Raw genomic sequence first — 19,930 nt, 5'->3', positions numbered from 1 at the left:
AAGTTGCAAACATAGTACAAAGAATTCTTGTAAACAAACCCTTTACCATTCATCCAGATTCAATTTTCCACATTTGCTTGATCATTCCCAGTTCCATCTGTCTGTCTATATATCTGTCTATCTATCTATCTATCTATCTATCTATCTATCTATCTATCTATCTGCATCCATCCCCTCCTCCATCGAATCTGTCTACTGCTCCATCCATCCATCCATCCATCCATCCATCCATCCATCCATCATCTATCTATATAAAATCTCAGAGATAATGTCCCTTCCCCTCAACTCCATCCAGTGACTATTTTGTAAAATAAAGAGCATTCTCTTATATAGCCAGAGTACAATGATCAAAATCAGGATACAATACTATTATCTAATCAACAAACCTTCTTCAACTTTCACCTGTTGTCTACTGCTGTCCTTTGCAATCAAAGGGGGAAAAAGCCCTCAGGTCCAGGATCTAATCCAGGATCACACATTACATTTAGTTATCTCATTAGTCTTCTTGAATCTGGAACACTTCCTCAGTCTTTGTCTTCCCTGAGTTGACGTTTTTGAAGCATACAGACCATTTCTTCTGAAGAACGTCCCTCAGTTTGGGTTTGATTGATGTTTCCTCAAGACTATAGGTTCAGGTTCTGTATTTTGGCAGGAAAACCATACAAGTGATATTGTGCTCTTCTTGCATTATATCAGGAGGCCCACGATATCCGTTTGTCCGACAACTGATGATGTTAACGCCACTCGGTTAAAATTACCGTTATTTATTTTAATACTCAAATTGTCTCAGATTTGGCCAGTGGAAGCCGCTTCTACCTGACCATTGTGGTTTGTGACAGGTCCCTATAATTTTCTGAGCAGTTTATGACTTTCTAAAATAGAAAGATATCCCAGCCCCAGCCCTAACATTAGCTATTTCTCCAAAGGCTTGTAATTCATTTCACTGGAAAATATTTAGAAACAAGATCTGCATGCTGCATGCTACGTGTGATCAATGTGTGTGTGCATGAGTGAGTGTGTATGTGTTCATCTACAATATGGAAATATAGTTAGGTTCACTTATTTTTGTTTATACTCCATTTTGGGTTTCTATCTTTATCGATTTTATATATTTATATTTTAAGCATTTGAAACATAACACGGTTCTAGAAGTCAAAACTATAGAAAATATATAGTTAGAGAAATGTCACTCTCCCCACATCCCTTCTATCCCGTTCCTATTCCCAATTTTTTCTGCCCTATTTCCAACCACCACCACCCATTGTAACCAATCTCATTATTTTCTTATTTATTCTTCCTATGTTTTACTTTGCAGAAATGAACAGATACAGGTATATTTTTCCCTTATTTCTTACCTAAAAGGTACATAGTATGCATACTTTTTTTCTTTTTCCACTTAACAAAAGATACTGGAAATCACCCCATATCAGTTCAGAGAAAGAGTCTTTGTCCTTTATCATAGCTGCACAGTACTCCATTATATGGAGGTATTCAACCATTCTCTGATGTTCAGCCACATCGTTTTTTTTTTTCAACATTTCTCAGTTACAATGAATACTGCAAAGAGTCACTTTGTGTGTATGTATTTTCTTATTTTTAAGGTAAATCTCTAGAGGTGGAATTACTGGCACGAATAGAAAATGTATATACGGTTTCTTTAGATATTGCTAAATATCCCCCGTTTGCCTTATGTATAAGCTTGCCTGTTTCCCACAGCCCTTCCAAAAGAATGTGCTGTCCTACTTTTTAATTTTTACCAATTTAAGTGAAAAGTATCTCAATACAGTTTTAATTTGCATTTCTCTAACTACGAATGAGGTGAAACATCTTTTCATATGTTTAAGGGTATTGTGTCTTTTATCCAACTTTCTATTGGGTACATGCTTTTTCAAAACTTTGCTGTGAACTGCATTTTCCCTTCAATTTGCCAGGCAGAAGCTGGAAGTTATACATTTGCTTAACATTCATCTTGTCCCTTGATTTTTTCATAATAAAATCGTATCTGCAGTAGTTTTAGTTCTTGATATGGCAGTGTTCATAGTGAAATTTTAATCAAGCTATTTATAACCTGTACACTTTTAAAAGTTCATTTTTATAAGTTTTAATTGATTAAATTCTATACCAAATTATCACTGTCCTGCTTGCCTAATGCCTAAAGAAAACCTAATGATTCCCCAAATCATTTCCAGGCAGCCCTGACATGGGACTAAGAGAGAAAAGTGGCCCTCTAAAGAAGGGGTTCTGGGAGCACATGCTTGGAGGGTAATCCCACAACACACCACACACACAGGACCATCCTACCTCCTCTCCCACCATGGTGCCCGGTCCCACCAGCCTCCAAGACCTTGCCAAAAATTGGCAGGCTGAGATATATCTTCCCAACGCACCAACTAGCAGAAAATAGTTATCCAGTGGGCAGCCATAGAATCCCTAGTTTTAAGATTTTGCCGCAATCTCTTCTTTGCCCCCAACAAGCGATGCCCCTCTGATTCAAGCCTCATCTTCTCCATAATTTGCAAGACGAGGAGGAGGGAATAGGTAATTAAGTCATTAAATGTTACGACCTACTAAGAGAAAGGCTCCGATGGCCCTGGGTTTTCTTACCCTTCTCAACACACGGTCCCCTGGACAGCTGTGATGAGTCGAGGTGCCTTCTCTCCTCCCCTCAGCCTCCAGAATCTCTTTGGTGTGGGAGAGATTGATAATCCAAATAAAACTGCCATGAGAGGATGAATGGAGGAATGTTTAAAAGTCACTTATCTATTTTCTGCATCTCTCAGGTCAGTCCAGGCAGGAGGGAGAATTAGTGCCACCTGAAGGGGTGTCACGCTGCCGGCCTGAGGAGGGCCCAGCCTCTCACGTGGAATGGCCCCCGGCAGCCTGGGGAGTCCCCAAGCAGATGAGCTGGGGAGGAGGTGTGGGGCAGATGGCGACAGTAGCTGTCGGGAAGGAAGGCTAAACATCGTGGGCAGAAGTCAAAGATAAACTTCCATCCTCCTCCTTCTCTCCCTACGTAACAGCCAAAAGATGCTGGTTATTTCAAGGAGTTTCCAAGAATGGCATTTGATATATATCACGACCTTCCCAGGGAAGCTGGGGACGAGGCATCAGAGTTTCCTCTCCTCTCTCCAACAGAGACACCCCGGCACACGCATAGGCCCCACCTGAAGTCGCCATAAACAGAAATACACATGCTTTCTTTCTCATTGAGAAAGAAGCTGGGAGCGTTAGGAGTAGAAGCCATTCCACTCGCAAGAATTGATGACCCAGATCCAGCGCCGTCTGAGGATCACTGGCTGTTGGTCTGACCCCAGTCTCTGACGGTGTGCTGGATTTCCCACACTTGCGTGGTACAGGTCTGGAGCACAAGCATGTGGTTACCCCAGAGATCCTTCTCCATCTCCAGACACCGCTTGGTGTCCCTGTTTATGACAGCTCCTCCCTGGAGGGGAAGAGAGACAGAGCCAAGGTGCTGCAATGCCTCAGTAATTCATCGACTCTTCTAGCCCTGCTCTCCCTGCTGCGCTCAGCCACATTCTTGAGGGACCCCTCAGTGCTCCACAAGTCATTCAGGGGAGAAAGGGAAGCAGAGTGCAGGATGAGATCACCCCGTGATTCCTCTACCAGCCCCACGGCAAACTGACCAACCAGGCGAAGTTGCGCTGGCTTCGTGTGATGCCCTCAGCCTCTCTCTCCTGAGATGGAAGCGTTGGGTCAGTACTGACTACCGTGGAGCGAAGGCATCTGTGAGAACCGCGGGCCTTGTCAACTTGGCCCTCCTCTCCACGTCCTCACCCCTGATCCCATGAGACCCATCAGGGTCACCTCCACCTTGTGCTTCTCTCCCTCTTCAGGGAAACTGTGTTGTGGGCCTGGAGCAGAAGCTACATTCAGGAATCTCAGCTTCTGAGGCAGCTTCCTGCCTCTCCCGTTGAGGGGACTTCGCCAAGGTTTATAACTGGGAGCATGATCGGCTTTAGTGCTACAGAGTCAGGGATGAATCCTTGCTCTACCACATATGAACCATGTGGACTTGGGCAAATTACCTAATCCCTCCAAGTCTCAATGTCAATCTCATCTATCAAATGGGTTTAGAGTTAATATTAAGGTTAAAATTAGGGTTAATATTGATGGACAATCTTGGGCCTGACACATGAAACATGCAACAAATCTTAGTTCATCTCTGCCATTTGCATGGTGCAAATATATATTCAATAACTCTTGGTTATTATAATTTATTGTGACCTTTTAGACAAAGTCAGTGGTCTATTTTCTATTTCCACTCAAATTCCACGTGACATGAGCTTTGACAGTGTTCCATACATCCTTCAGTTTCTTTCAAATTGTGTTCATCTGGATCTTTCACATTTTTGTTTTGGGTTTGTTTCTTTTGTTGTTTGTTTTGTTTTGCTTTCTTTTTCTTTTGAGACAGAGTCTCACTCTGCTGCCCAGGATAGAGTGCAGTGGCATGATCTTGGCTCATTGCAACCTCCGCCTCCCGGGTTCAAGTTATTCTCCTGCCTCAGCCTCCCAGGTGGCTGGGATTACAGGCACCTACCACCACGCCCAGCTAATTTTTGTATTTTTAGTAGAGACGGGATTTCACCATGTTGGCCAGGCTGGTCTCAAACTCCTGACCTCAGCCTGTGATCTGCCTGCCTCAGCTTCCCAAAGTGCTGGGATTATAGGCATGAGCCACCGCACCTGGCCGTTTTGGTTTTTATTTTGGGGTGCTGCCTGTCAGAGTTTTTAAAGGATTTTTGTTTTTGTTTCTTTTTCACTTTTACAAAAGTAATAGATGCTTCTTTTTTAACTTGGAAAATATATTTTAAAAATACATAAAATACTTTAAAATAAATGGCCAGGGCTCAGGGCACATGGGCTGCTGGCAGGTGAGGCGGGCATGGAGCAGCTCCTTTGAGATCAGCCATGAGCTCATGTCCTCAGGATCGCTGATGGCTTTCAGGGGAGGGGATGATGGACTAGAACTGTATTTATAAAAAATATATTTTAAAATATTTTATATATAAAGTATATAAAAGCACTCATCAAGACAACATTGTATATGTGGTCTTTACATCTTGCTTCTTTTTATAAATTTAACATTCTATATATATCTTTTCCAATTTTATTAATTTTTTGAAATAGATTTCTTCAGAACATCATTTGAATGGCTATATAATATTCAGTTCAAGAGATGAGCGAAACCCCCCCTACTGTTGGACATTTAATTTTTTCTTGTGTTTCACTGTGATAAGTATTAAGATATTTTCTAAATTAATCCTGGCCTATGTTCTGTACTATTCTTTAAGTAAAGATATTGTCCTAAAAGAGAATCAGTGCCTTAAAAAAGGTTGTAGTTGGTTTGGGTTCTGAGGAGTGTCTGGTTTTCCTACACGTGGGCAAGTTGCTTCTGGAGCTGTGCCAGTCTCCATGCTCACCAGCGGTGTGTGGGAGCACTCCCTCCCCACTTCCTCTTTCCCCGCACTTCCAACCCCTCACCATGAGTGCTCTCCTTCTCCTCACTACTCACAGAGACCCTCTTTGTATTGTGAGCTGTTGCTTCACCCCGAAGATGGATGACCTTCTCCAAATGCCCCCTTATTTCAGTGGCATCACTATCTGAACGCTGTGCTCCTCAATTTAAAGTCCATGTGTCTGGCTAGGCTTTCTCTTCCTGAACCGGGTCCCTGCCCTATCACTGGCTCTCTCGTAAGTCACAGGGGTCACAGCCTCCTCTGGTACACCCAAAACACAGAATCATGAAATCAAAGAAAACAAAAGGATGATCTAGTCCCATCTCCCTCTCAATTTTGGAAAATTTCTTTGTTAACTTTTTAGTAAATTAATTTGTAAGTTGTGTCTACAAAGTAAAATGAGAACCAGAAGAGCCCAACATTCAATCAAGTATCATTTTTCATATCTGAAAGAATTGTAGACCTAAGAGGTAAGATGGATGGAAAAGGATTGGATGGAGTGAACCCACTCAACACTAACTTAATATTAGGTAACACACCAGAAATTACATGATCCCCTCCCTTTTCAGTTTTTGTGGTTCTTGACATAGTGGCCATAGAAATGGACCCAGCCTGTATGTTAGAATGGTTGGCAATTTCCCTGGATGTCCTGCCTTCCAGATCTCACAGCCAACCCAAATCTCTTTCTGTCAGTAGCATCAGTCAGCTGAGAAGGCCATCATCCAAAATTTTCTTGGCAAGCCAACCTTCAAAATGTTTGCAATGCATAATTATTTATTTAGTAATAGTAGGCTGTTATCATGAAAAGAAAAAAAACAGAAAAAAAAGATATGAAAAAATAAGAACAAAATTTTATCTAAAAATATTATTTCTTTAGAATACATTGTATCTTCAATTCATAGGAGGTCTAGGATAAAGTATAGCTATTAAGGGAATCAAATACATAGTACTTGCCAAAGATTCTGTGTATATTTACTATTTTTAAGTACTTGTATCTAAGAAAATTGGCATCTTACAGATTAATCTTGTGATAGCAATTTTAAAATGTGTATTTGAGTAATTAAATTGGTAACTCGATGGTGAAATTTTACTGACTTTATAAACACTTCTGAAACATTTACGAGAACTTAAGAACTGAAAAATTTAAAGTCAGGTAATTGAAGTTCTTAAGAAAGGAAATTTAACGTATTAAATTTGTAAATACAGCTCATCGTGTTTAATGGAATTTAATTTATTAAATTAAAAAATCTTTAAAGGGGATTGTCAAAACTTGTTAGGCTTATAGATAAAATAATAAAATGTGTAAGCTGAACTTAAAAGCTTAAAGAAAAATCATGATTCTTTGAACGCTCCTTTGCACCGAGTACCATGCTAAATGTTTTACACACACTCTCATTAAATGTTTTAATTTATAATTTGAATACAGTGAATATTAATTTTTAAAAACAAAGTAAACCTGTGGTAGTTTTCTTCACACGAACAAAAAAGATATGACTAAGGACGTCAAAACCTCATTTAGCACCCTAGGCTTGCCAGATGCTCAGACATGCTGTGCTTGGTGACTGCCATTGATGGAGAACTCACCACTATGTTCAGCAGCCTATTCTTCTGTAGGAAACCTGAAGCTGTGAGGCCTTTAGTAAGTCCTCCCCTTGCTCCTACATTAAGTCAAAATCTGCCTCCTTAATCTTTATCTGTTGGTCTCAGTTCTGCCCTCCTGCGACATTAAACAAATCTGCTCCCTTTTCCTCACGAAGACAGCATCACCTTTCTCTATCCATAAGCCTAACAAGCCTTTCAAGCTAATATCTCCAGCCTGCCAATCTTCCATTTGCTCTGCAACCATTTGTTGAGTGCCTGCCATGTTCTAGGGGTTGTGCCAGATGCTAGAGAAAAAACAGCAAACCCCAGGCCCTGCCCTCCAGCTCACAGCCACATGATGAAAAGAAGCAAGTGAGCAGACAATTGCAAGAGACGGTGAGACCAGGGCTACAAAAGCGCCCCTGAGAGCACCTACAGGAACCACCCGACCGACTCCTCTGGGGTCATAGAAGGCTTCCCAAGGGAGACGACGTCTAAGGCCAGGGGAACACTTTGTAGTTGGCCTGCTGAAGAAGCGGGAGGAGAGGGAATGATACCTGCAGAAAGGCCTAAGGTCAGAGGGAACCTGGATTTTCAATGAATTACATGTAGTTCCATAGAACAGGAGCTTAAAGTGAGACATCAGAGACTGAGAAGACATTACCCTCCTCCTTCTAATCAATATTGTCTAGTTCAGGGAAGCTTAATCTAGGATGCAAAAAACCTCTGAAACTGTAAGCAAATCTTGCACATAGGTTCATATGTATGTTTTCCTGGAGAGAGACTCCATAGCTAGCAATGAATTCTCAGAGGGGTCATTAACTTTGAAAAGTTAGAAACTGTTGAACTAGACTGTCCGTGTGGCACCTGAACCAAGCATAGTACCGCATTCAGAGACACAGTCAGAGACAGAGCAGTAGCTCCCTCCAGGAGGTACTGCCTCTTCCTAACGAACTGGCCCAAAAGTGCAGAAGCTTTTGGAGCAACCCCATCCATTATACATTCCCCATAGACTGTTGTCAGCCAAGACCCTCGAGTCATCGTCACATGAATTCTGCCAGATTCCCTCCACCCTGTCCTTGGTCATTTGATGTTGAAGTTAAAGGCAGAGCTTCTACATTAGCCTCTGTCAGATTTCAGCCTAGTATTCCACACCCTCTGATAATCATTAATAATAAATGGATCCCAATGGCTAATGCGTGTTGAACACTCTTCTGCTCCAGGCACCATGTGAAATGCTTTACACACGCTATCTCATTTAATCCTCCCAAAAGTCGCATACAGAAGATATTATCATCTCCATCATTTGATAATGAGGAAACTGAGCTTCAGAGAGGGCAAGGAAATTGCTATACTGAGCTAGGACTTGCGACCAAACTCTCAACTGTTCAGCTACAACAGACTCCAATCTTTCTTCTCCTTAACCACCCCTGCCTTAGTCAAGAGACTCAGTGTTTCATACCCAGTTCCGTTTCCAATCTTTTCCCTACATGGGGCCGCAAGAAGTAATTCTCCTAAAACACTATCAAATTCAAATCTGAACGTTTCACATACCTATCCTTCAAAAAACACGTAACTCGCCGGGCGCGGTGGCTCACGCCTGTAATCCCAGCGCTTTGGGAGGCTGAGTTGGGCAGATCACAAGGTCAGGAATTCAAGACCAGCCTGGCCAACGTGGTGAAACCCCATCTCTACCAAAAACACAAAAATTAACTGGGCATGATGGCATGTGCCTGTAATCCCAGCTACTAGGGAGGCTGAGGCAGGAGAACTGCTTGAACCAGGACCTGGGAGGCAGAGGTTGCAGTGAGCTGAGACTGCACCACTGCACTCTAGCCTGGGCTACAGAGCAAGACTCAGTCTCAAAAAACAAACAAACAAACAACAACAACAACAACAAAAAACACATCACTCACCGGTTTAAAATCCCAATGTATATGCAGTCCATTCTTAGCTGCCTTGGAGCATGGTTCTAAGGTGGGCTTCTCCCCCTTGCCAGGGTCCGTCAGGCAGCGATCACTAGCACTGGCCTCTGCAATCAGCTGTCCCACATAGAACTCCCCAGTTAGGTGATAGTAGACATTCTAAAAAAAGAAAAAAAAAGCAGAGGACTCACCATAGGCATCATCAGCCAGCAGGAGACCCTAGCCCGAGGGAGAGCAGGAAGACTGATCTTGGGGCCCCTAGACACCCAGTCACACCAGGAGCACTGAACCTTCCTGGACAACATGAAGCCACCTCTGCTTCCTTCTCCTTAGTCTCCCCTTGAATCCAGGGAGAAGGCCAGGTCTAGGAGGGTTCCAACAGAATCATAGCTTACATGGATGAAGAAGCTTGACTCTGAAGAGAAAACAAAACTGAATTCCAGAATCTGTCACTGGAGGCCTCAGCTATGGGTTTGTTGTCAGAAAACCCTTTAAATTCCTGGTCTGACACTATCTTGTTCAGTGAGCTTGGACAAGTAGGTTATTAATGTGTCTCCATTTTTTCAACTAAGTGGAAATGATATCTATTGCGCATGCCTCAAAAGGTTGCTATGAGGGCAGCATGCAAAGTAAGAAGATAGATGTGAATATTGTCTCTTTAAAAAAAAAAAAAAAAAAAAAAAGTCCCGGCCGGGCGCAATGGCTCCCGCTTGTAATCCCAGCACTTTGGGAGGCCAAGGCAGGCAGATCACGAGATCAGGACATCGAGACCATCCTGGCTAACACGGTGAAACCCTGTCTCTACTAAAAAAAAACACACAAAAAATTAGCCGGGCATGGTGGCAGGTGCCTGTAGTCCCAGCTACTAGGGAGGCTGAGGCAGGAGAATGCCGTGAACCCAGAAGGCAGAGCTTGCAGTGAGCCGAGATCGCGTCACTGCACTCCAGCCTGGGCGACAGAGATAGAGGCTCCGTCTCAAAAAAACAAAAAAGTCCCCTGACTGCACCTTCCACATGGTGCCAGGGCCCTTCCATCCCTTGGAGGAGCATCTGCTCAGCCTCCATCCTCTCTAGCTCTGTTTCCTTCTCTACAGGAGAAGCACAGGTGGCTTCGCCTGTCCACTTTCCCAGGCTTTCCAGTAGCAGTGAGAAGATGGCGGAAGCAGTGTGAGGAGGGGAAAAGGAAGGGACCAGAGGTGACTGTCAATGCAAATATCACCATGGAGAATGAATGTGACAGAGCATAGCCTTTCTACCTGTCCACCCTGTAACTGAAATGGAACTACGTCGCCATGGCTTTCTGAAGAAGCTAAGACGTGCTCAGTTACAAGCGCCGGTCAGGGTTTCACCCTTACCCAGGATGCTCCTCTCCTGCCTCCCCATCACCTATCAGGGAGTTCAGACCCAGCAAATGTTACCAGGGGCTGAGCCACGACAGACTTGCCCCGGCAGGGCCAGGAAGATTGTGGAAGATACCTGTGAACTGAATTCATGGCAGTAATGCATGATGGGGGTGTTGCCTGCAACGGGTCCCTGATCCAAGCAGACATTTTCATCCAATAGGTTTTTCATCTGAAGGGACAAAACACACGGCAACACTGTTAGAAAGGGCAGAGAATGAGGCCCCATCCCTCCCAGGGCCTACATTTTCCCCAACACACCGAGGACACCAGGAACGACCAGCCACAAGGAGCAGAGGGCTGGAATCCTGGCAGGCATTTTCTAAGCACTGGGAAACAGACCAATGCGGAAGGGAGGCGCTGCTGCGCTGCCCACATCCTGGAAACACCCATCACCTCAGACCATCACCACACACACAGGGAGGGGCGCCTCTGCAGAGTTCAGGTGGGCAAGGCCAATGGCTGCAGCTGGTGGAGAAATGGGAGAGGGGGGAGGGGTCCAGGCAAGAGCTACAGTTTTCTTTTATTTTTTTTTTTTGAGACGGAGTCTCGCTCTGTCGCCCAGGCTGGAGTGCAGTGGCGCGATCTCAGCTCACTGCAAGCTCCGCCTCCCGGGTTCACGCCATCCTCCTGCCTCAGCCTCTCCGAGTAGCTGGGACTACAGGCGCCCGCCACTACGCCCGGCTAATTTTTTTGTATTTTTAGTAGAGACGGGGTTTCACCGTGGTCTCGATCTCCTGACCTCGTGATCCGCCCGCCTCGGCCTCCCAAAGTGCTGGGATTACAAGCGTGAGCCACCGCGCCCGGCCAGAGCTACAGTTTTAAAGGGGTGTAGAAGCAGAGAGAAGGAAAAGAGATGGGGATTGGGGAGCAAGGGACAAAAGGAAACTGAGAGGGTTGAGGGCAAAGAGCTGAGGAAAAAGCGGAGGTAGGAAGGGCGTCTTGGGCAGGACAGGCAATCACAAGATTCAGGCTGCATTGTCTTTCACAGTCAAACATTTAAAATGCAAAGTGCAATTTCATAATACATACCCTTCCATAGCCCACGATGGTGTGGATTGGCTTCAAGAGTGGATAAACATTTTTCAGGTACCAGTCAAAAGTTTTACATTTCAGTTTTTCCCGGAGTGCCATTCTGGAAGAAATGTCTCCAAAATCTATTCCAGAGTTCTGTAAATAAAACATCAAGTGTTTCTGTGCTTTGATTCATGAAAGCTCTGTTAAAGCGAACTAAATATGGCCTGGGAAGGACTCCATATTTCTATATGTGAGTCCTTGTGGACGAACTGCAACCCATCTTAATAGATAGACAAGATTGAAACCCTAACTTAGGACTATGCATCTGTAACAATAGCTGGGTCTTGGCCAATCCCAGCAACCATACTTCAGCCACTCATCCATTGTCCACTGTTCAAACTGTGTTCCAATAAGGCAAACACGGAGCTGTAACCAATCCAATCCAGCTGTTTCTGTACCTCACTTCTGATGTCTGTACGTCACTTCCCTTTTTTTGGTCTATAAATCTTCTTCCACCACATGGCTGCACTGGAGTCTCTGAATCTGCTGTGATTCTGGGTGTTGCCCCATTTGCGAATCATTCATTGCTCGGTTAAACTCCTTTAAATTTAATTTGGCTGAAGTTTTTCTTTTAACAGCTCCTTCACTCCACCAGTGGGTATGGACCACACATGATGGAACTTGAGTATTTTTCTGATAGCCTGTGAAGTAACCTTGATATTTTATATTTCCAGAGAAAGTGGAAAAACCTTAAACCCTAGAAAATTCTGCTCTTTCAAATTCTGCTCCTTCAAGGCCTGCATAGTGGGGCCACTCAGGTTTCTCTCTCCGCATAAGCTTACGCAGATTGCTCCTGTCTGAGATGATATTTACATCAACACAACCCAACATACTTCTCACGATATGGCCAGAAAAGGCTTTTGGAAGGAATACTCTAATACCAAGATCTGGAGATGAAAAGAGACTTTTTTAGAAGTGATATTTGTGGTGAATCAATGTAAAATAATACTAAAGAGGCAAATGAGACAAAGCAGAAAGCACTTGTGTATCTGCCCTCTTCCCAGAATCTTCCTTTGGGGCTCATTTTGGATCATCCCATGTAAAAATTTAGATCATCCTTTGATGGTTCAGTATTTTACAGACAACTCTTTGTACAGCTTGGGACTGTCACAATATGACTGTGCGGAAATAAAAAAGCTAGGGATGTCCTGAAGGGTACTTGTTTTCCTATCACACCTTCGTATACTGGGACATCGGAATCAACCCTTACCCATCTCTCTTCAAACAATGATCCAACTGTAAGAGGTTATTGGCAGCTTGGATTATGAAAGGAAGCACTTTGGTATCTTTAAATTATAAAGAAGGCTCAGGCATTTCTGCACATTTTTACAATCTCCAGACCTGGTGATCCCAGTGTTAACCTGGCTCCTGACCCTAGGAGTCCTTCCAGAATTTCTCTTCTAGGTCCACCCACAGTTATCCACCATCCTGACTCCCTGGCTTTCTGGGGGCTACATTACAACCCACTACAATGGAAGGATGAGTTTGTCAATGAGATGACTCCTCCCTGTGGGCCAACACAGCTCCACATGCTCTAGCCCGGAGCCAGAGCTCAGGGACACAAGATGGCACAGCATGACCTTAAGCAGCCAGTGTATAAGATGTGGGCTTAGCTAAGAAGGCCATCCTTGGCTGGGTGCAGGGGCTAACACTTTCAAACTCAAGATTTTGGGAGGCCAGGAGTTCCAGACCAGCCTGGGCAAAATAGCAAGACGCTGTCTCTACCAAAAAAAAAAACTTAAAAAAGAGTGCTATCCTCATTCTTGGGCATCCAACAAGATTACAGTGCCTTCTCCCACCACCCCACATCATACTTGCTATGTTTATATCTCCCATTTTAAAAGAGAGATGAAGAACATGGAACTTAGAAGCCAGATTTCCTTGGTTTGACTCTTACTCCCTGCATTACCTTAAACAAGTTTCTTCCAACTCTCTGTGCCTCAGCTTCCTCATCTGTAAAATTTAGAATAATAAAAATAAAACCTATCCCCTACATATGTTGTGATGGCTAATAAGTTAATATATAGAAGGGTCCAGAATGCAGTACTATACTGTTACATAAATGTTAAGAACCATTATTATCACACCATCGGGACCTTACCCTAATTCTTTAGGGCTGCGATGGCACTTTTGCTTTATCCCTCCCCATTACATAACCACCACCTCCTCCTCTTTCATTCTTCCGTGCTGCTGTTCAATTCCATGGCTCACCTGGAGAGGTATGTTCCAGGCCAAGTAGACCATGTGTTTGTGCTCATCCATCCAGATTTCGGCCACTCGCAGAGCATTGCGCTTCAAGGCAGGCGTGAGATCCAAGGCGTAGGGCTTGTGGTGTCTCTCTAGGTGAGCAATCCGGGAGCAGGGCAAAATCTCGATCTTCCCTCCACACTGCCACACCTGCAGAAGAGACAAAAAATCACCTGTGCTTCACAGCCAATGAATTGCATAGCTTATTGACACAAGAAGACTACATTTTAGAACTGCTTTTAAAGAATGTAAGCTCAGTTCTCCCACTCCTGCCTTTATATTGCCTCCTAACCTTCTTATCTAAATCATCTTTCCTTAGAAGTCTACTGAACTGCTTCTCTCCTGTCATTCAAACAACTCCTGAAATCATACTTCTTTCAGGAAGTCCTCCTACATGGACCCAAAGGAGGGGCTGCCTCTGCTCCCTTATCCCCAAGGAAAATGCCCATGTCCTGAGAGGCGCCATGCCCTGATCCACTCTCACTGCACTAAGTTCCCTCATGCCCCTTCTCTGCCTGCATGCTAGACAAAGGGCAATGTGGCAGACAGATGCCAAAGTGACCCCATGACCCCTCCTCCTGGTGTCTACAGCCTCACCTGATCCCTTCCCCTTGAGTGTGGGCCTGTGACCTGCTTCTAACCAACAGAATATGGCAAAGATAGCAGGATGTGCTTGATTACATGGATCATAAATACACTGCATAAGACTGTAGAGTCCATTTTGCCAAGAGATGCTCTCTCTTGTTGGCTTTGAAGAAGGAAGCTGCCATGTTGTCAGCTACCACATGAAAAGGGAAGACATTAAGAGTGCCTTCCAACTGATACCCAGCATAAACTGAATGCTTCCTCAGCCTGGAAGACTTCAAGGAACTGAATACTGCCAATAATAATGTGAGCTTGAAAGTAGATCTTTCCCCAGTGGAGCCCAGATGAGAATCTAACTCTGGCTGACACCTTGATGGCAGCCTTATAGAAGACCCAGCTAAACTGTGCATGGACCGCTGACCCACAGAAACTGTGAAATAATGAATGCATCTTGCTTTAAAACACTAAGCTGGTGATAACATTGTTATACAGCAACAGATAACTTATTTGCGGAACTTGACCAAATGGCTTATGACCCAATTACAAATATTCATTTTTACCATCCTGATGGGTACAAAACACATTTGTCAAAACACACATTCTAATATTGAGCTTAGAAAATATGATGTTCATCTCAGTAGCTAATAGGACTATTTAATCATGTTGGATCGATGTGATGTCTCCTGCGTCTTCTCTTCACGGTTGCCTAAGTGAGCTGCAGTTTCGGGGAGGTAATTAGCCCATAGCAGTGGCTAGCAACCTACCACACTCATGCCAATGGGAGTGCCTGAGATAACAGTGTGTAGCTTAGGCCCCACTGGTTCAGTTAACTTACCAAAAGAGTATCCAACTGAGTAGTCAGTCTCATTATCTGACTTCCAAATTGTTTTCATCCTTTTCTCTTAAAACCCTAGATTCCCCTTCCTTTGCACCCCATTTCCCAGAACAATGGAGTAAAAAAAAAAAAAAAAAAAAAAGCAAGGCTTTGAAATCAGACTGACCTATGTTCAAATTCTGGTTCCATCATTGCACACCTGGCAGCTAGAGTGTTTTGCCTCTAGCTACCAGGTGTGCAATGATGGAATAAGTTGACCCTCAATTTAATCATCTGCTGTAAGGGCACAGCCACTATTTGAGTTTTCACCGGGATTAAATGATGTAACAAGGAATCAGTTATGGCAGCCTCTGAGATAACTTGAAGGACACATTTTCTTTCATTATCCTTCTCTGGCTCTCCTCATTGGCCCCCAGAATCATGTGGAGGTTATATCCAGGTTGCACTCAGATATTATTATTCTCTCTAGCCAAACATTCAAAAATCCAAATATAACCTTACTCCAATTTTCCTAGCTGATGGAGGTTTTCAACTCACATGAATTCAGGGAGAAAAATTAATTGTTCTCATAAGAAATCTTAAACTCAAGTTAAAAGTCAAGATTGCTGAGGCCAGGTGTGGTGGTTCATGCCTGTAATCCCAGCAATTTGGGAGGCCGAGGCAGGCAGATCACTTGAGGTCAGGAATTTGAGACCAGCCTGGCCAACCTGGTGAAACGCTATCTCTACTAAAAATACAAAAATTAGCTGGGTGTGGTGGTGTGCACCTGTAATTCCAGCTACTCAGGAGGCTGAGGCAGGAGAATCACTTGAACCTGGGAGGTGGAGGTTGCAATGAGCCTAGATTGTGCCACCGCACTCCAGCCTGGCAAACAGAGCAAGACTCTGTCTCAAAAGAAAAAAAAAGGTTGCCATTTATGAAGTAATGCCCATAATTAGCTTTGCCCAAAAGTTTTCAAACTCTGCTCTCCAAATTTATTCCCACTTGCCAAATTCCTTCCATCATCTCTCTCTCTCTCTCTCTCTCTCTCTCTCACACACACACACACACACAGACACACACAGAGATATTAAGCTTCTGCTGATAATAATATATTACTTTGTGCTATATACTGTCCTAATACTTTCCATAAATTTAATCCTCACCATACAGGTCTCTCCCTTTAAGTAACCTGCCCATGTTTACCAGCTAGTAAATGACAGAGCTGCATTGTGAACCCAGGAAGTTACATGTTCAGTTCTGGCACAGTGCGTGAAATATACAAGGTGTTCAACAAGTGCTGTTTTTTCTTTCCTACCCATCATCTCACTTCTTAACCTTTCTTACTCATCATCTCCATTTACACACATTGATGAGCACCATCCCTGCCATGGCCACTAGATGTCAGAATAAAGCACTCCATGCAGCTCTGATGTTTAAGGATTTGCTACTGGAGAAAGATCCTAGTAAATGCTTAGAAGTTTTAAAAGGCAAATAGTCACACACAAACCAAGAAGCTGGATATGGGCAGAACTGCTCGATCCATAAAAAAAGGAAAAGGATGACCCTATATTTTAAGCAAAGTCCATTTTAAAAATCACAAAATATTAAAAGAAATAGAATGTCTTGTAGAAACTGAAATGGCAGTGTTCTATGTGTGTTTGGGAGAATGAAAACAGAGAGACTCAGCCTAGGTGCAGAAGGAGAGAACAAAGCATAAGGAACTCAGAAATAATGAGGACTTTGGGTCTTAAGTTGAAGAATCGGGGAATTCACCTAAAGCTCTGGTAGGTAGGAAAACCCAGCCACAGTGTAACTAGGGTCATTCTCAAGACTTCGCTAAGTACCATAAATACAGTAATTATTTTTGCATTTATATTTTTTGTGTTAGAGAGCACTTGTACTCCCAGTGTCTATTCTGCTCTACATCTACAGTGATAGAGGAAACATCTGGGTACATAACCCAGTAACTAAAGTCTGTATTTCCTAGACTCCTTCCCACACAGCTGTGGCCATGTAACTAGGTAATGGCCAACAGAATGTGAAAAGAAACAATATACACAACTTTCAGGTAGTGCTCTTAAAAAGAAAGACTCTCTTTCCCCCTTTTCTCTTCCTACTGGCTAGAATACAAATATGGTGTTGAGTGTGGCAGGACCACCAAATAAAAGTCTTGGTCCCTATCACCCTAGAGCTGCCATATCAATCCTGAACTGCTTATGTTCAAACTGTTATAGGAAAGAGAAATCAATTTCTATCATGTTGAAGCTTCTGTTATTTTAGCCTCTGTCAGAGAAGCTGAATGAGCATTCTAATTAATATCTTTATAAAATTATATAAAATTCATTATTACATCGTGACTATACCATCATTCTTATGAGGTACATTAAACAAAATGCTTCTCTTCATTTCACAAATGGGAAAACTGATCAGACTACTGTATTTGTCTGTTTTCACACTGCCGTAGAGAACTGCCTGAGACTGGGTAATTTATATAGGAAAGAGGTTTCATTGACTCACAATTCAGCATGGCTAGGGAAGCCTCAGGAAAATTACAATCACGGCAGAAGGCAAAGGGGAAGCAAGGCACCTTCTTCACAAGGCGGCAGGAAGGAGAATGAACGCAGGAGGAACTACCAACACTTACAAAACCATCAGATCTTGTGAAAACTCACTCACCATCAGGAGAACAACCTGGGGGAAACCCCCTCAACATGATCCAGTGACCTCCACCAGCTCTCTTCCTTTGACACGTGGGGATTATGGGGATATAATTTAAGATGAGATTTGAGTGGGGACACAAAGCCTAACCATATCAACCACCATCCAAAAAAAGTTAGTTTTCTCTGCCAAAGAATGATTATGGCTTACGGTATAACCCCGACAAGACTCAAAATTCATTTGTTAACATTAAATGTGGAGTCCTGAGTGGGTCCTTACTGGGTACAGTACATGGCTATGGGGTCATTAGTTTCAGTTAGAAAGAAATTAAAGAGAGTGGAATGAAATAAACTCTAGATGGGAAATTACTTTGTTCCTCCAGACACCACAGTGGACCAGAGATCACCTTGTCACAAGCACAGAATTTCAGGGCTTGGGGGGGAGAAAAGGTCATCATATAGAAGCTTAGTCCACAGTGAGTTAGCAGAGGCAGCATTACAACTCAGGGTCAGTGTTTGTTACAATGCCACCCTGACATTCTTATTATTGTCATTTTTACCGTTAAACATTTATTGAGTGTAAACCGTGTGTCACTCACCATACTAGGTGCTTAATGCAGCAGGTATGGCTTAGAGGGCTTGTATGTTGCACAAAAACTCTTAAGAGGCAAAGCAGGATTTTGACTTAAGTCTGTCTGTCTCCAACACCTGTGTAATTTCGACTACTTTCCATTGCCTCTTTTAAGAGTTTGGCCTTAGGCTGGAAGACGAAAGAAGATGAGCTACCAAGAACAATCACAAACCCCTGGGCCAGCCCCTTCTAATGAGGCCCTGTAGATTATACCAAAAAGGTAAAAGAGATACCGTGGAAATGATATTTTATCCACAAAACCTCTTCTAAATTGATTCTGATGCATGAAATTTATTGGCCCTAATTCTTCACACTATTTTAGGGTTGGCCATGTAACTTACTCTGAAATCGTTTGCTGCTTCTAAACCTAGGCCTTACGAGACTTCACATGGTCGCATTTGCCCTCTTACACTCCATAAGAAGAGTTTTCTGTCCTAGGTAGCTGCTATCCCACATTTGCCTCAGTCCCAGAGTGAACACGTGTGGAACACAGCCACTCCATCCAAGCCAGCTGGATCTGCAAATCTGTGAGAATTGATTATTGCTGCTTTAAGGCACTGAGTTTGGGTTGATTTATTGCATGACATTTTTTGGCAAGAGTTAACCAATACACTGACACATTTTGAATCTGCTCTTGTAATTTCTCTATTTTTCTTGGTTTGCATCCTGAATTCCCTTATAGAGCACAAAAATTCAGGTTGGGAGAGGTGATGGAGCAAGATGGTGGAATAGAAGGCTCCAGCAATCATCCCCCTGACAAGGATACAAATTTCACAACTATCTACACAAGCAAAGCACCTTCATAAGAACCAAAAATCAGGTGGGCACTCACAGCACTCATATTTTAACTTCATAGTGCTGAAAGAGGCACTGAAGAGGGAGAAAGGACAGGAGTGAATCACTGATGCTACCCCTCCCCCATCCCCAGTAGCTGCAGCATGGTGTAGACAGCATTTCTGTGTGTTGGGGGAGGAAGAGCACAGCAATTGTGAGGCGCTGAACTCAGTGCTGTCCTGTTAGAGCAGAAAGGAAAACTGAACCAAACTCAGCTGATGCCCACCCAAAGAGGGAGCATTTAAACCAGCCCTAGCTAGAGGGAAATCACTAATCCCAGAAGTAGGACCATGAGTTCCCACAAACCTTGCCACCAGGCTAAAGTACTCTGAGTCTCTAAGTAAGCCTGAAACGCAGTCCAGGCAACTATTAGGGGAATCCTAGTGCTGAACTGGGCCCACAGACAGTGGATTGGGGGTGGGGAGGCAGGTCACACAACCTACAGAAACATCAATTGGGGCCACTAAGGCAGTACCGGCATTACCCGTCCCCTAACCCCAGGATGCACAACTTGCAGCTCCAAAACAGACCCCTTCCTTCCACTTGAGGAGACAGGAGGGAGAAGTGAGAAGGACTTTGACTGCATCTTGGATACCAGCTCAGCTACAGCAGGCTAGGGAATCAGTCAGAGTTGTGTGGTCCCTGGTCCAGGCCCTAGCTCCCAGATGACATTTCTAAACACACCCTGGGCCAGAAGGGA

General features: G+C 43.6%; 1 protein-coding gene across 7 annotated transcripts in view; it reads right to left on the bottom strand.

Annotated features, from left to right (window-relative positions):
- GALNT8 (polypeptide N-acetylgalactosaminyltransferase 8) overlaps nt 1–19,930 on the bottom strand; it is a 131,082-nt gene that overhangs the window by 75,494 nt on the left and 35,658 nt on the right. For 5 of the 7 annotated variants that reach the window (XM_058442857.1, XM_058442861.1, XM_058442860.1 and 2 more), the window contains 4 exons: nt 13,671–13,856; nt 11,415–11,552; nt 10,459–10,554; nt 8,975–9,142 (listed from right to left, as the gene is read on the bottom strand). In XM_058442857.1, the coding sequence (XP_058298840.1) occupies nt 8,975–9,142; nt 10,459–10,554; nt 11,415–11,552; nt 13,671–13,856 (588 nt within the window). Of the gene's footprint in view, nt 1–2,678; nt 3,443–6,056; nt 6,224–8,974; nt 9,143–10,458; nt 10,555–11,414; nt 11,553–13,670; nt 13,857–19,930 lie in introns of those variants that run through there. The other 2 variants (XM_032159358.2, XM_058442862.1) reach the window with 2 other exon arrangements.

This window comes from Hylobates moloch, unplaced genomic scaffold (assembly GCF_009828535.3).
Source record: "Hylobates moloch isolate HMO894 unplaced genomic scaffold, HMol_V3 SCAFFOLD_8, whole genome shotgun sequence".
NCBI lineage: Eukaryota > Metazoa > Chordata > Mammalia > Primates > Hylobatidae > Hylobates > Hylobates moloch.
The sequence above is the reverse complement of the archived record's forward strand: the minus strand, read 5'-3'. Positions and strand labels throughout refer to the sequence as shown.